Source organism: Astatotilapia calliptera, chromosome 23, assembly GCF_900246225.1.
Source record: "Astatotilapia calliptera chromosome 23, fAstCal1.2, whole genome shotgun sequence".
Classification (NCBI taxonomy): Eukaryota; Metazoa; Chordata; class Actinopteri; order Cichliformes; family Cichlidae; genus Astatotilapia; species Astatotilapia calliptera.
The window spans coordinates 32,361,106-32,378,007 of NC_039323.1; the positions used below are offsets into that span (position 1 = coordinate 32,361,106).

Consider the following 16,902-nt stretch of genomic DNA (forward strand, 5'->3'; position numbering starts at 1 on the left):
ACACTGTGTTGTAACACTCTGTATGTGTGTGGAGGGGAGATGATGTATAATGGGACATCCAACTGATATCATTCGCCTGCCAATCTGCACCCTGCTCGCCAAACCCAGCCTCCATAATTGCTTTATTGAGGCGAGTCATGGCAGCTACAGTGTCTCTATTTATACACAGCCCACAGTATAGATGAAAGTACTCTACCGCCCCCTGCTGCCCAATGCAGGCCTTGCATTCCAGTAAAACGAGGGTTCATGGACACGAAGTAGTAAAATCCTAAAGACAAAGAAATGTAGAACAGATGTCACTGTAGTAAATTCTCAAATACTAATAATGCTTAAAAATGCTAATAATAAAAAACTTAATAATCATCAAGAAAATCCACACAGACAAATCAGTTTTGTTTTAATTTAATTTCACATAATATGTGACTAAATGATTTGGTCATGTGAGACAGGCTGACATCTGTCGATGTTTGTCTATGTTTTGTCTTTAATTAAGATGTGAAGAGGGGTAACTAAGACTTATCCCCACTGCTATGAGAAGAGAGTCTGGATTGCTGTTTAAAGGCTTAATTATTAACCCATCCATAAACAAAGGGGAAGCTTCACCATAGAAACAGAGAGAAAAAGCAAAAACACAAATTATACAGTACTGATGAAATATCGCATCAGTACTGTATAATTTATTTCTATAGTTCTAATCATTAGCTGCTCAAATGAAAACTCGCAGTGTCAGTATCAAACAACAATCAGTGCATCTGTAACAATAACAAGATAAATATAGATTTCAGTGTTGGGAAGGGTTTGCGAAGAGAAAACTACTCCCCCTTGTGGTCAGTGATTAAACTACACCCGTTCATGATTCCTACTAGATTGCCTGAAATTTACAAGAGTGTCTTTGAATTTAATTATTCCTTCTTTTATTTTCTTATTGAACAGCAGACTAGGGACTGAGGGGCTGATGGCTTTAATGCAGGAGTCCTCAAATATGTAAAGAACATCGTCAAACTGGAAACTGAAAACACCACAGATCTGATTTATTAGATATTTATCCGACAGCCCCACCTCATGGTAAAATATCTTATGAACTCTTAAGATTGATTGCTAAAACTCAAACAAAGTTTTCAGTTTCTGGATGGCTTTCTGGACTCCTGAGGTCACCTTGGAACGTTGCTGCTCAGTCAACGATATTTGCATGAGGTCAGTTTCTACAACATACCTGACAGATAAGTCAGTGCCCGCAAAGCATCTGCCCAACTCCTTCTTGTGAAATGTTTTGATGTATCTGAATATGTAAGAGTCAACCCAGATATCATCCTGACCTTCCGGAGAGACTCCACACGCCACTGTGGGACCTTCAGTATATCTCTCCGAGGTTTTTGAGACATCTTTAAATTCAGTCTGGAGCTTACTTCTCACTGCTGAGCTGCTTGGATTCTTCAAACAGCCCATGCTGCTCTGGTGAGACCCCAAATCACCCTCTCTTCTAATCTCTGTGGCTGAAATCTTGCCTGCTCTGGGATGTTTTTGTGAGGCACTGTCATTATAAGGCTCTGTTGTTGATATTGCGATATACTGGTTGAGGAAGGCCCGATAAGGAAGATGCTTTGATTTCCTTCTCGACCACTTGTATGTGGTTGGCCTTTCTTTGTTCTGTTGGCTGACCTTCCAGTTTGTCCTTTCCATTGATGCGTGCTTTCAAAATCCTCCCTGGAGCCAAACTCTCAGAGGAAACTTTTTGCCTCAAGGAGGCATTTTGAGTCTTTGAGAGAAGTCTTTGGATTTCATTTGCCTTACCTGGGCTCTGTGTTGATAATGTTGATAAGCTGCTTGCGGGTTCCCTCTTAGAGCTGCTGTGGCTTACAGAGTCGACATACTTGTGATGAGATATTAACCTCGTATTATGACCAGTTTCTCTTGGGTTAATACCAGCAGTTTGGACTGTGACTGCAGATTGAAGCTCATTGGCTCTGCGAATGAGGTCCCCTCTCAGGGCTTGGACAGCTGCAAAAGGCCCCTCAATGAAGACTTTCCTCTCCTGGGGCACAGGACGAAAACGCAGCGATCTGTGAGCTGACCGCAGGCTCTCAATCACCAAGTCCCGATTGCCGCCGAATATAGAAAGATCAACCGTAGCGCTTGGGACGTAGAAAAACACCTGCACCACAGAAACGTGCTTGAATTAGAAACTTTTATTTTGCAATCAAAAGCTTATCAAAAGCAAGTGACTTAAGTAGGCATGGTGTTTTAAAATCACACTGATACTTACATCTGTGCTGAAGGGAAACACAGTGAGGACGAAGTCTTCAGGAAACTGGCTGTCTGTCATAATATGCTGCTTCTTTTCCACCACCCTCGCTGCATCTGCCAAAAGTTAGCACAGTTCTGCTGTGGTCTCTACCCAGGTCATTGTTATAATGATGCCTCATGAACCCACAAAGCTAGCACACTTTTTTTGTCACTCAGAGTGCACAGAGCTTGACTCGACTCATTATCTACCAGTCTAATGTTAGCTTTTATATAACAGTACATCACTTTGATAATATCAGATTAATCCATTCATCAGTTAGGCACACATCCAAGCTGCAGATCATACAAAAATCAAATGTTTCATTCATACATTACCCTTTCCACTCAGCATAATGTAAAAGTGGTTCTCAGGGGAAACTGAAATTGGTTCCCGTGGGTACCAATTATAGTGAAAAATAGCAGATATGTTTGACAATGACGAAACAGTTTGTGTAAGCCCTTTAGGTATTTGCAATTCCACATGGATAAGGTGGCCTTAGTTTGTGTCTGTCATTTATTATTACATTCACAGAGCTCCGGAAATAAGTCTCCTATTTTAAAAAAAACAGAATATGTTCAAACTCATAAAGCAGACTGTATTGTCTGACTAAGGTAACTGGAACACTGCACCAATCAGGGAGCACTATTTTAATTTCTAATAATCCCATTGTACAATAAACAATACACCCGGCTTTAGAGTTAAACAACAGGCTGTATGTTATGCAGCAATGATAATGTGTCTGAACTGAAATAAACTTCATATTTTTGATAGAAGACAGTACATACAGATTCAACTGTACGTTGTTTTTAGGCCTTTATTGTAGTAAAATATCTGTATACATGAGTGTTGTCACAACACTATGAAGTTTTAAGATGTTGTTTGCTACATTGTTTTTTATTTTAGAACTGTGAACACAAAAATCATAAATTGAAGAAAACAGACTGCTTTTCTTTTCTTTTTCTATTTTTTGAAGAGTTGGGCCGAATCTAAAGTGCTTCAGAGACAGGCACATTTACATGCGGTGACTTATTGTGAAAAGTAAAAATCACAGTAAGCGGTCATTAAAAAGTGTTCATTGTTTACAAACTGATGAGTCATCTCATAAATCATCATACAGCCTGTATAGGCTGAAAGTGTCGGCGATACTGGCCCTGGGTTTACTTGGAAACGGACTGAAATCAAAATTTGAAGTATTGCAGTAACATTTAGCTTAAATTAGCGAAGAGTGGACAACTTTTTAAGAGCAGCTTTTTGGGCAACTTCATTTAACTCACTGAGCGCTGGAAGAACTGCTCATACGCAGATTAGCTTTTGTTGGTTGGAAGGGGACACCCTCAAAAACTGCTTGTTGTCATTAATGTATTTATTGAAGGACGCACAGCTTTACACACTATCAGTAGCGACATGTTAGCCTATAGCCTGCCTTTAGCCACCACCTGCTAATTTACCTTCTTCGTTTTCAAAAGTGACAAACGCAACTCCGTCCATGTTGGTGGGATATTTGACCTTTTCGACGTCTCCTCCATCACTCTTCCGGGTGCTTTGGAAGTGAATGGTCAGCTTATCAGTTATCCTGCCGGGGGGCAACACATTGGGAACACCGGAGACAACCACCGTCCTGCTGTTCTCCCAGGAGTCGGTCTCCATTACCCTTTTGTTATGCTACATTAGCACTGAAGCGTCGACATAACGGTTAGATACTCCCGCGTTTTTCGGCCACACTAAACCAGTTTTCTGTTAGTTTCACTTTCACTCGTTAATTCCATAATGTTCATAATGCAGTAACGAACTTTGCCCACTAGGTGTCTCTGTTTCACTACATCCCAGGCTGAGAGGAGCGTTCGTTCAAAATGGCTCATTCATGCAGCTGGAAATGAGGCTGCAGAGCAGAGCAAACATCTCCGCAGTGCCCAAAAGGCACAGATACAAACCTCATGGCAACATCTTCCACAGAGTTGCCTCATCTGTTGCTCTTCTCTCCCATACCGAAGCGACATCTTGCTCCCAAGGAAACATTTCAATTAGACCTTGAAATTGCTGACTGCAGCTAACTAGTGGAAAAAGTCAACACTTGTGGTGCAAACATTTATTAGAATCTAATTTTTAAAAAATGAAAGAAAAGAAGAAGAAAAGCCACGCCATACACAGAACACCTCTCATGAGTCACACAAACAGAAATCCAAACAAATTAAGCCAAGTAGTGACAAACTCGATTGTATTATTCTTGTGCATATAAACATTTTAATATATAAAACAAAGTGGCCTGGTCGAGTGCAAACAAACAGGTATTAAGGGTTAATAAAAGAAAAACCCAGGCTCTGTCCGATACCAGTCAAATCTCCACCTCTGATCATCACTTCAGTGCAAATGCAACATTCACGGTGTTTAATGGTGACTTTAAATAATTCAGGTAGTTTATCTGTGATTCAGTGTTTCTTCTACAAATGCTGCTACGTGCCGTTCTAGAACCTTTAAACACCCAACGTGACACATTCAGTTCAATTTAAACATAATTATATCATCTAATTTTCAAAAAGTGGCAAGAAAAATAAATAAATTTGGTATTAAAACAGCCGCAGTAGACACACTAATGTGATAGCTGGCAAACAAACCCCAAAAGTCTCCAAACACTTTGACTTCAGAACAGCAAACTCGAGTTTAAGAATAGAAGTGGGGCGCTGAGCGGAGCTCTGCAGCTACGGACAAATGTTACAAACTGGTGCTCGGTTTCCACCCTGCACAGACCTGTTGGCCGAAAAAAAAAGGGAAAAAAGCTAAAAGAAACTAAAACAAAATAAAAATGAACATTCATTCTTCAGACATTTGATGTTTCGATTTGGACAGCGTCTGGGAGACAGTCCAGACTGAGGCAGCAGAGGCAGGTGGTTGGATGTGCGTTCCATGTGTGCCGCTCTGAGATCTTAGCAGCTATGAGCCAGTCCTGTCTGAGTCGCACAGCTCCCCTTTGTGTCCGCTGCCGGTTCTGAGTTTAAAGGCGGCTCGGGGGCCTGTGGGGCGGAACACGGCGCTCGGGGTTGTGTGTCTGGAGGGGAGCATGGCAAAGATAGGGCGCGACGAGGCCAGGTCTCTGCCGGGAGCGCCTCGGGTCGAGTTGCACAACCGTGGCTGCTGGTCTGACAGCCGGCGGATCGATTCGCCCCCTTTGTACATCTCTGCCAGGAGGTGGTGGGAGTCTGTACAGCTGATCCCCTCCGGAGGATGTGTCACGTCCAGAATCTGACTGCTCACTGCAGACGCACACAGACAGACAGCGCTGTGAGCAGTGGAGCCAATAAATAAAACAACTGTCATGGGTGAGCAGAGGGGGGGAAACAAACAAAAAAACGACAACAACATCAGACCTGCACCATCGGGAGGCTTCAAATAAAATGCTGCTGTCAGCTTTAAATCTTTGAGTTGGAAGGACAAACAGATCTATGCGTCTGGTTATAATTTACTGGATTTTTTTTTTTTACATTTTCTTTAAAAAGAAAAGGTCCATCTCTCAGTCTTAATTCCTCTGTAAAAGAAGCTGCGTATGAGCCCCAGTCCTTGTTGATTGCCCCTAGTGGGATTGTTGACTAAAGCGCCTGAATAATGAAGGGGAAAAAAAAATCTCAGCACCTGCAAAAAATGCAGCGTGATATTTGAAATAATCAGCACATTTGTGTCAGTGTTAATACTGCCAGGACTGCAGGTTCCACTGCCAGGTGTGATTTCTGCCCCGTCTGGAAATTATTTCTGCTTACATTCACAAACAGACGCTTTCTCCACAGATACGGAGCACAGCAAGCAGATTTTGACAGAATAAAAAAGGTGATGTTACTCCACTTAATCTGGCAAAGAGACTACACAGCAGCTGGATTTATCTGGTGATGAATCTCAGCACGAGTTTCTGATAAACACCTAAAGGCTGACATTCCAGCCAGCGTGCGTGTTTTTACAAACTGCTGGCCTGAATTTGAAAAGAAAAAAACCCAAAACACTACATAATATTCTGGACTAGGATTTGGAGCTTCTTCTGTGTTGAAGAGGTCAAATCTCGGTCAGAACCTGCCGCTAACTCGAGGTTCACTAAGCTTAAGCCTCCCTCTGGTCTTCCTATTACCTGCTTCACCTACACTGAGATCTGAAGAGACTGATTTTCTGCCGGCCTTCCTCCCATGACTGCCACGCCAAACCCCCAGAGGAACCTGAGGAGACAGAAGATGCCAGTAAGGTAGGTGTGCTTGTGGGCGGCAGGACAAGGAAAAAGAAGTCAAAAGTGGAAAACCAGTACTACCTGATGTTTGGCCATCATGTGTGCAGTGTGGATAAACGGAGGTCTGATGGAGGGTTTGTACTGCAAAGGCTGGCCCAGTAAAGAGTAGTGCGCTTCACCTGGTAATCAGAGTCAAAACAACCTTTTCAAATATCAGTTTGCAGTCATTTAAATCGCTTTAGAACCTAACTGCAGCTACATAGACAGTAGCTAACTAAAGTACTCGACAATCAATGATTAAAATATAAACTCCAAGTATAGCTGCCAGTTTAAACAAATGATATATGACATTTATTGAATCCTGTGTGCTAGAACCTGTTTAAAAACACGCACGCTTTAACATTGTTCATGGCAAGCAGGAAGTTGGGAAGTCAGCTACTGCTTAAACTACTTTGCAGCATGCTTTTCAAGCAATTTAGTGCAATTTGTCCCTTAATGTTAAATCTTAGGTTAGACATCTTTTACAAGCACAGCTGAAGTTACTGTTGTATTAAAAGTTGCTGCACAGACCCTCAAGTGTTCTCCAATGCACTGACTCCTTCATTTAGCATCAGGAAATGATGCCCCTCAGCAGGATTAGTTTAAAACACATGATCATGCTCTTCACTCCAATCTTAAAACCTCAGGAATATCAGTACATAAGCAAAGGCTTGTGAATATGGAAGAAGGTTTCATTCATCCAGATAAGAGATGCTTCAACTGTACATTTTTTGATGTTGAATGCATTCGTGCGCCATTGAACTGCACAGTCACTGAGTTTTGAGGATACCATGTTTGTAAGCATGTACTGCAATACTACTGCGCGTCTCTGACCTTGTCCACTGTGGCAGAAGGCTGTAGGGAGCTGCGGGTGGTGGGCCATGACAGGGATGGGTGAGATGCCTGTTGGGAGGCCCTTGACGCTGGGCGGCTGGCCTGGCGAGGGAGTGAGTGCCGGAGACGAGGGCAGGCTGCTCTACATACAACACACCGATGATGCAGAGAGGGGAAACCGGGAGGAAACACAAACACTTTCATTCAAAAAAAAGAAAAAGAAAAAAGCAACTGTGGCCATTTCTTCCTTTCACAAAGTCATTCTGTGGTTCAAGTCATTGCTTTAATGTTCCATTCTATCCACATTAGTCCCACTAATGTACCATTACACCCTAATGCCGAGGACTATTTTCTCCTCATTTTCAGGTTTCGGCAGCACTCACTTCATTTGCAGAGCCTATTTACTACGACATTTAACCTGCCTGGAACAGCAGGCAAGCTGAGTCTGGCTCAAGGCGACAATTCTCACGCAACTGTCAGACGCGTACAAACAAACTAAATTGGCTTTCAAATTGCTTTCTTGTGACCGTCTTAACTTTCTGACACGTAAAGTATGGTCCTATGTAGAAAACATCAGCTGAACAAATTTACAACTGAATTCAAAATTATTTGGAAGTTGCTCCCGTCAAATGAAAACCTCTGGGTCGCCGAGCTAATTAAATGGTTTCAAAGGAGAAACTATGGTCTGAAAGGCACCGCTGTTCTTCTGTGATTGCCTGATGGATGCGCCTGGGCAGCGTTTGTACCTGGGTGTTGTCCGGAAGCGGAGGGAGCTCGGCGGGCCTGCGGTTGCGTTGGTGCTCGGGGCCCAAGTGTTTGTGGCTGAGTGGTTTCCTCTGGCAGGGGGAGGGGGCCCGGGGCTGCTGGCAGGGGGCTGCTGTCATTTGCAGCATCACCATGCCGCTGCTGGGGGCCGGGGGTAACAACCCTGCAAGCAGACAGAAATGGAAAGGTTGAAGCAGTGTTTGTGTCGGCAAGAGGCAAATCAGGTCAGCAAAAAAAAAATAAAAATCCACTTATTTAATTCGTCACATCAGCTCATCATTTATGCACCAAAGTAAATGTGTTTTTGCCCCAAAGCTGCGTTTCAGCACTTTTGTTCAGCTACACACCTCATCAGGGAAAACACTGCTCCTACACCGTTAGCCTCTCAGCAATTACGTCTTAGAGCCTCGACTATAAGGGCACATTGGAATTGGCAATCAGAGAGTCCATTCCCTATTCCTGCTAAATCCTCTGCAATGATCCAGGAAATCCAATTATGTAATTATTTTGTGGCACATGAACATGACTTTTAAAACAAAACAAAACAAAATTAATAAAATAAATCAGTGCCCCGAACATACATTATACCTCCATCTAATTAACTTCTGTTTACATGAAGCTCATATGAGGCGCAAATCATACACAAACTTTGCACAGCTGATGCTGGTGTCCATTTAGGAAATAAAACCTCGTAACACTAGCAAGGACGATGGGTATTTGGACTTAATTTGTAGATTATTTCTGGCCCCGGCCTAGCCAATTAAAAGTGTTTACTGGTCACGCTGTAGGTAAGGCCGTCGTGAGACCTTCATCCGACCTCATTACTGGAAGAGCTAGAAATGATGGCTCCCCCTCCACTGTGCTCCCATAATAATCAGACATGAATAATAAAGGTCATTAGTAAGGAGACTGCCCCACCTGGGCCTCTGGACAGCAATTCATGTCCAAAGAGACGGAAAAGAGAAATGAAAAAATGCGTTATTGTAGCTTTGTAAGGCACGAGTCCATTTTATCTTTATTTACCTTTTAATGTGCTAAGGTAAACTGGGAGACAAATTCCCAGGGTTTTTAGAAGTAGAATGGGAGGCAGAGCCTTCAGCTTTCATGTCGCTCTTCTGTGGAACCAGTTTGGATTCAGGAGACAGAAACCCTCTCTGCTTATAGATCAGGCTTAAAAGATTCATTTTTTCCAAAAGCATATAGTTAGGTTTGGAACAGGTGACCCTGAATCCTCCCTTAGGTACGGCGCAATGAATCTAGGCTGCTGGGGGCGTGACAACCAGGGTTCACAGCAACTTTAAGTGACATTGGGCCACATAGGTGGATTTTGAGCAAAGCTTTCTTCAAATGCAACTACCACCAAGAGAGCCATATCACTGGTGGTAAATACATTAGAGGGTTACCGAGGCAACCGGAATCTGGAATGTCCGCTAGCAACCAACTATCAAAGCGGTGCATGATCAGCGAATCGCTTCCTGTGTAAACACCCCTGAACCTTGAAGATAACCGTAGTTGATTAGCAGAGTTGCAGCTAAAGCACTCGACAAACACATTAGCTTTCATCCTCACTTCATTTCAAAGGCATAAAAGGTGGAACATTTAGTAAATACTCCAATCTTCTTCTGCACTGAATCGCACAATGAAACCAACAGTCCCGCTTCAAGACTGTCAAAAAATACATTGGGAAATACATTTTTACAACGTGAACAACGTACCTCTGTAGAAAAATATGGCAAATTAAAAAAAACAAAAAAAAACAATCAATATTTATGTTGTGTTTATTAAAAAAATAGACCCTTGTGAGCGCTGGTATAAAATCGGATAAATATCGACCACATTTTCTTATGAGACGGGCTACGCCGTCTACCATCATCAGTTTATACAGACACATCTGTGTGTTTGATTGAACGGGAAATACTTTGAAAGTTAAATGACAGAAGTTCTATAGGTTTGAGAAGTGGGTTATGAAGCAAAATATTAAAGAGTAATATTACCAAAGCCTGAATATGAAAAAAATAAAGAGTTATCATTAAGAGTAGGACCAACTGGGAAATAAGATGCTAGAGACCCTCTATAACCACTGGAGCACCGCAACGGCAATACCAACAACTTCTTCTGATGAGTCATGACATCAGTCATTTCTTACTTTATTGTTTTCTTTTTTTTTTGTCTCAATGCAGTCGTTGATGTCACCTTAACATTTGCAGTGGTCGACCTAATCACTGTTTAATCTCCATCCAGCTCTGGAGGAAGAGGGACGTGAGCAAATCACTTTTACTTATTCAAACTCCAGGGACCTCCCATCACAGGGCCTCGCGCTTTTTCATTTCAAAAATCCAGAGTGTAAATCTAATCATGCATCTGCCGCACATACAAAGGTAAAGTGAACTCAGGGAAGATTATTTCATTATGAAGTGCAGGCTGTGGCTACAGAGGAATCCGGTCTGCGGTTATTGACACTGAAAGATGAGCAAAATAAAGAATGTCAGAGCGCTGGCAGTGATGGGGAATCTCCAGGGCAGCTAATGTCAGAAAAAAGCGAATATTCTCACTTTACTGCGTGATGCTACTGTAGATCACCGTGTGTTTCTATCTGGACCTGTGAACAGGCTGCATGCCAGCCTCAGAGAGGAGGGTACCTGCGTACTGCTGGCCCGGGTGCTGCTGGGAGACGCAGGGGGACGAGGTCTGAGGAAACTGGAGCTGCTCCATCATCGGTGTGGGCAGGAAACTCACTGTTGAACTGAGGATGAAAACACACACGGGGATGTTCAAAATCATACATTTCTGGAGACTAAAACTATTTTAAAATGTGAGCGGATTTTGGCAAGTGAGTGAAATATGAAATGTTTATGATCCAATGACCACACTTAAAATAATTCAAGCTCCAAGTATGAGTGAATAAACCAGAAGGTGACACGGGATAAAGTCTGTTAGCGTTTTAGTTTATCAAATCATCAATGAATGGTTACTGGAAGTCCACTACGCTGCGGACACCCAGGACTTGAGTTTAGAGAAAGTTTAAAAACCCCCTCTAAGCCTACACAGACGTACACCTTGAGGAGATCTGAGGTGGGAGTATTTATTAAAAAAAAAAAAACAGAAACTGGAAAGTAGGCGCTCTGCTCTGTAAGCAACCTGCCTGCAGGGACTCGTCTCCAGCTGGTGAAAAAGCGGGCTGCAGGTGGACGGTCGGTCCTCGTGGGAGCAGACTGAGCCGTTCCAACACTGCCACATAAATCATTCCCGCACTGACTGCCCTACTAAAGCAGCCTCATTTTACAGCTGGGACGATGAGAAAGTGACCTCTCCTCACATGCGTGCATCTCTGCATTGTTCTTTTGCTGGTGACGACTGCGTACATGGCCGCGCTTGTCTCTGCTGTTTGTTACGTATACGGAGTCCCAGTGGTGCTCCTCTCGCCAGTATCCAGATTGATTGGGCCCACGGAGGTAGAAACTAATTACATGTTTTGCTTTCTGTGAGCTAGTTCTATCAATCAGCTATAATGAGAGGCTCCACACTACTCCGCAGCAGCCGAGTAATGACAGGAAAATGGCAAAACCTCTTGGAGGCGGCGTCAGAGTCGACATTCATCAGCTGCACGCAGACCCAGTTTGCCAAAAGGATGGTGGTAATAACTTCTTTTTTTTCTTTCCCTCCACAGTGAACAAAGATGACCTTGGCTCAGAGGCGCTTTGGGGATTCACTCATCAACCCCGTTTGGTCTAGAAATAAGAGGCACCTTCAAGCACCTGGCAAATCGTTTGTTTTCTGGGACAAAGAACATCTACAGTCGGGCTAATTTCTTCCATCTAAATCTGATTAACAACTTCGATTTAAAACGCGCCATTAGGACGGGATGAACATAAATCAGAGGCACTTTGTTATCAGTGTAAACATTCAGCTAATAATTACAACTTCACCTTGATACTAATTATTTATCAATGTAAACTTTGTGGCTTTGAAGCAGTTACACACACCCCTACATGTGAAGAGTATCGGTGTTCATACAAATACTTGGAAAGTTTATTTCCAGTGCAGTTAAACACGTCATTTCAAATCAGCACTGTGACGTTTGTCCACCTGAGAGCAGCAGTGAGTTGATGTTCTGTTAGTATGAGAGTGAATGAATAGTGTTATTGTAAAGCGCTTTGGGTGCCTTGAAAAGCGCTATATAAATCCAATCCATTAATACTCCCTTTACCCCAAAATCTAACAATACGTGACCGCAGGATTTTATTTATTTATTTCATATGAGGGATCGCGTCGCATCCCAGCATCGGATGCCCGACGGGTAAGCTGTTCAAAATGAGAATGTGACTAACAGCTGCTCTCCTGCTGAGCTGTATCTGATTTGAGAAACGCCTAGCACGCGAGCTTAAAAAGGAAACCAAGATGGTGACTTCCAAAATCTCCTTTAATATAAAAAGCTAAATTTATTTTCCGAGAAACTGAAACAGATGATCGCCCATGATTTGGATAAAAGAATTTCAACCTCAGCCTTTTCCCAAGGAGGGGTGGGAGGACAAATCCCACGCTGTGTGTTTTGGCAAAACTGTGTCTGTACATATTCATTAAAAAGAAAAGATTGGGAGAATTTGTCATAGAAAAAAAAAGCCCCCGACTAATTAGTGTCCAGGGACTCAATACCAGCATCAAATATCCTTTTTTTGATGGCCACATAAGAAAAACCAGTAGTGCACGAGCTAAAGTAGAAATCATTATGTATTCTTTTTAGATCCATAATGAACAGACAAGCAAATGAAAAGGTTTAATACGGGTCCTGTATGGACACAAAAGACTATTTTAGTCGACCTCTGAGCTGCTGCTACCTGATCACATCCTTTCACCATCGGAGAAATTCTGGGTCGACACTGACACATACGTTTAAGATGATAACTATTATTATCGATATTATGGCCGCATTCTTAGTTTTACACAATGAGGGGAAAAAAGAAAGTTCATTGTGTTTGAAACAATAGTGTGCAGGATTGTCACAGATGTAGATCCATACCTCATGGTGGTGTGCTGGTTAGGAGGCAGCAGGCTGTAGCAGGGCTGCATGCCAGCGACAGCCACTGCCCCCTGCCCCGGCTGGCAGGACACAAACACTGGCTGCTGGTACGTCTGCTGTGGAACAGAAACCTGCTACAGGGGGGAAAAAGAAAGAAAAATAGTCTCAACATGTTCACTGTTCTTTCTTTAGCAGACATTTTAAAACTCAGAGCCATGTTTTTGCATTTCCTAATGTCAAATAAAGACCAACAAAAGGCCTCGAGCGAGGCACGTTTCATTCATAGCAGTGCTCTTATTAATCTAGCTGGGGGAGCTCACGGAGGCGTCCCATCATCAAAGTACCTGATAAGACTGCATTGGAGGGTACTGGACCATCATGCCTTGCATCTGGTTGCCCATATTGCTTTGCTGGTTGCCAGTGAAAGCGAGGTTGGGTGTTGGCTGCACGCCCACTACTGTCTGGTAGCTGGACGCTGGGTTTGGCATCACGGCTTGGTGCACTGAGGCAAAATGAGAAAAGGCACAATGCTGTGACCGAATGAAAAGAGACCCCTGATGGGTACGCTGCGATAACAAACCGCCAAAAGTGCAATTAAGGAGTCGTGATTTCGGTGTAGCGCGGCAGGAGAGGACACTCAGGAAAAAAAGCCGAGGCTATCACGATTTCACAAGACAACTGTTCAACACTTTATTGATTTTCAAAGGGTATTTGCTTCTTAAAACAATCCCAACAATGAGCACAGAACCTCCATCAAGCTGAGAACAATAGAAGAGTGTTTGGGGAGTTGAGCTGTTAAAGCTAAAGCAGGTCTGGAATAAATGAGAAAGTCAATATATCTGATTTAGCCTGCAGTGGCCTAAACCTGCAACTTGAGTAGACGAGACACTCGTCTGATGAAGGTAAATTACAAAAACACTGTCACTTTAATGAGATTTCTCCTTCCTACGATACCTTTTTGTTTTTAAAATTTAGAGAGGGCCAAATACAAGGACACACAAGAGATGACACAAAGTCACGCAGGCAGGTCCGACGATTCTCCAAACGCCCTAAAATGGCGATGCCTGCACCTAACCCGAGGCTGTGTGTGTGTGGGGGTGGAGGAGACTCGGACACTTAAATGTCAAGGTGACAAAAAGACAAATACCGTCCCTTGTGACACTCATGCAAAGTAATCTGAGTGACTAAGGAGAGGATGTCCTTTTGTGAAGGTGTCTTTACAGTCTGCCGCCCTGGGAGAAAAGTACGACGAGACAATGAGAGCGCTCGGCGAGGAACGGAGCAGGAGGACTATTTTTATCCTCCCTCGCCTCCCACCTTCACTTACAAACCAAGCATGAAATGACCGTAATATCAAAAGCACCCGATTTTTATTCCATTCCAGCAGGGAGCGACGAGGGGACGGTTCTGACTTCTTTCCTTCCATCAGACGCAGATAATGACCGACTGTCCTGATTGTTGTGCAAGCGTGGCTGACCATCCTGACGGTCTTGTTCGGCTTTCAGGATTAAAGTCATGAGGGAGGAGAAGTTTCTACTCTGTAGAGTTCTTCCTCAAAGAAGAACGAGGAGTTCTTCTTTGAGGACTGGATTCCCAGATTTCGTTTTAAAAGCTGTCCTCTGCTAAGGTGCTCGCACAGTCTAGCGACGACAAGGTGAGAGGGCTGGAAAAGAGACCGGTTCACTGTGAGATTCATAGAGGCCTCTCAGACAGCGTCCCGGCCCCGCCTCCCGTCTCTCAGGCTCCAGATTCTTCTTTCTTTGTCACAAATCATACGGAACTGAGGAGAAGGACCTCTAGAAACCTCAAAATATACTCCTACTCCTTCCATGAAAAACACACAGGTGATCAGTTATATTAACCTTAAGATGAATTGAAAGTACTGAGGTTTTAACCTCTGAGTCACTGATGTTCTCGAGCCGTCTGTCATTAAACTTTCATGTTTCCATTTCCATAAACTAACAAGCAGGCTTGGCAGCAAGACTTTTCCGCCATTATACTGCGAGCCCTAGACTGCACCATCATCACTGCAAGAAAAACCCTGACTGGTAAATGTGTCACCTGAAATTGCTTGTACTCCAAGAGAACTGTAGACCAGTGAAAACTGCCTGCTTGATTTGAACACAGTAGATTGTTCCACTCTGCGTGTGGCTTGGTCCCAGGGGATCCCCTGTTCAGACAGTTTGCTTATGTTACATCAGGGGAAAAGGAAAAAGGCTCACATATAAAAAGGTGTAAGGACTTGAAATGATGCTTGAAATTCTCCCTTTAAAGGAGCTTCTGACAATATGTTCCTGTTAACTGATTGCAGCTATCGATAAGAGGGACACTTGGACACTCACGCAGCTATTAATGCAAGTAACATGAGAGGTATGCTACAAAAAGTCTTAATTTCTTTACATCGACCTTTAAAGGAGTGAATGACTAACTGCTTTTTCACCCATTTTCAGTGCATTCCTGATACATGGTTTGGGGCTACATTTCAGCCAGAGGCTTTTTATAAGACGTCCATTTTATTAAAATGTATGGAACTATGAAAGCAAAAAGTACAGTCAGATTTTGACTGCACATGCAATATCAATTGAAGGCACAGAAAATGCATCGATGCACCACTAACAGTCATGGATTGGCCTCCCCAGACCTCAGCTTTACTAAAACTGCGTGGGATCCTCTCGACCGTGAACAGAATGAAGCCGGGACTACTTTCATAAGAAGAAAGCTTCCTTAAGAGAGCTCAGACTGTGTTGACAAGTACTGACAAACAAGGTTGTTAGAATTGCACAAACTGTTTTTGTCATATATTGTCCATTTATGTTTCCATAAATTGCTACATCTATATCCGATTTTCCTAGTAAAACACAAAGAAATGAAAGCTGGCTCAAGACTTTTGCACAGTACTGTATATCAGTACTCAAGGGGGAAAAAGGCCAATGAAATTAGTCAATATTTATTTGTTCAGATTTGCACTGGTTAAATGTTTGAATGGAGAAATGTTGAACACATTTGCTTTAAAAATAGAGCTCTATTATATTTTATATAATTTGGTTTGGCATCAGTTGTCAGACTGTCAGCAAGTTGTTGGTCTGGTTTCTCTCATCAGTTCATCCCTATTCTAAACACACACGGCGGCTCTGTGCTGTGCAGGAAAGCTTATTTATTTGCAACTGAAATCTGTTGAGCTTCAGATCTAAAACATTTTTTATTACTGTCTCTTTGATTGAATATATAACTATATTCAATCAAAGTGAGATTCTCTCTCTAGGCTTGACATTTAGTTTGTAGTAGGAGCAAGAGCAGCAAATCCTCAAAGGAGCAGCAGAAACCAAAGAAAAGTTGATGTACGACTCAAATCATAGCTGTATTCTTTCAAGAAAATATGTACCATCTTTAGAGGACATTAGCTTTATCAATTGTCTATCTAGTAGTGATGTTCAATTTATATAACAATGCCTTCTAATAATTTCCTAACAGCAGTGAAGAAGAAAAAAAGGAACACTTCAGTCCTTTCACATATATTACACGATGCTTTCTCAGAAAGAAGCTAAAGCCCTGTGGTAGTGGTGACTGTCTGATGCAATTGAGTGGAAACACTGACAGGTTCCTCTGTGGCCACTGGCTGGGCCGTCGGAGAATTTCCATTGATAACTTATTTATTGTGTGTGCAACCCACGCTGCAGCGTCTTCACCTTTAGATGCTCTTCTATGTGTGCATCTCTAATTAATGCAAAAAACGAAGGAGCAAGAAGGCGCTGGAGTCATTTT

General features: G+C 42.8%; 2 protein-coding genes across 11 annotated transcripts in view; both read right to left on the reverse strand.

The window, feature by feature from the left end:
* Positions 1 to 386: 386 nt before the first annotated feature.
* Positions 387 to 4,292, reverse strand: LOC113016158 (uncharacterized). Its single transcript, XM_026158763.1, has 3 exons — positions 3,733 to 4,292; positions 2,264 to 2,358; positions 387 to 2,152 (listed from the first exon to the last, which is right to left on the reverse strand). The coding sequence occupies exons 1-3, from the start codon at positions 3,929 to 3,931 to the stop codon at positions 1,538 to 1,540; spliced, it is 909 nt and encodes a 302-aa protein (XP_026014548.1). The 5' UTR covers positions 3,932 to 4,292; the 3' UTR covers positions 387 to 1,537.
* A 63-nt stretch (positions 4,293 to 4,355) lies between these two features.
* LOC113016157 (R3H domain-containing protein 1-like) overlaps positions 4,356 to 16,902 on the reverse strand; it is a 53,568-nt gene continuing 41,021 nt past the window's right edge. For 7 of the 10 annotated variants that reach the window (XM_026158756.1, XM_026158751.1, XM_026158754.1 and 4 more), the window contains 8 exons: positions 13,485 to 13,642; positions 13,141 to 13,274; positions 10,763 to 10,866; positions 8,105 to 8,286; positions 7,359 to 7,500; positions 6,567 to 6,664; positions 6,393 to 6,477; positions 4,356 to 5,532 (listed from right to left, as the gene is read on the reverse strand). In XM_026158756.1, coding sequence (XP_026014541.1) covers positions 5,213 to 5,532; positions 6,393 to 6,477; positions 6,567 to 6,664; positions 7,359 to 7,500; positions 8,105 to 8,286; positions 10,763 to 10,866; positions 13,141 to 13,274; positions 13,485 to 13,642 — 1,223 coding nt within the window. In that variant the 3' untranslated portion in view covers positions 4,356 to 5,212. Of the gene's footprint in view, positions 5,533 to 6,392; positions 6,478 to 6,566; positions 6,665 to 7,358; positions 7,501 to 8,104; positions 8,287 to 10,762; positions 10,867 to 13,140; positions 13,275 to 13,484; positions 13,643 to 16,902 lie in introns of those variants that run through there. The other 3 variants (XM_026158755.1, XM_026158760.1, XM_026158761.1) reach the window with 3 other exon arrangements.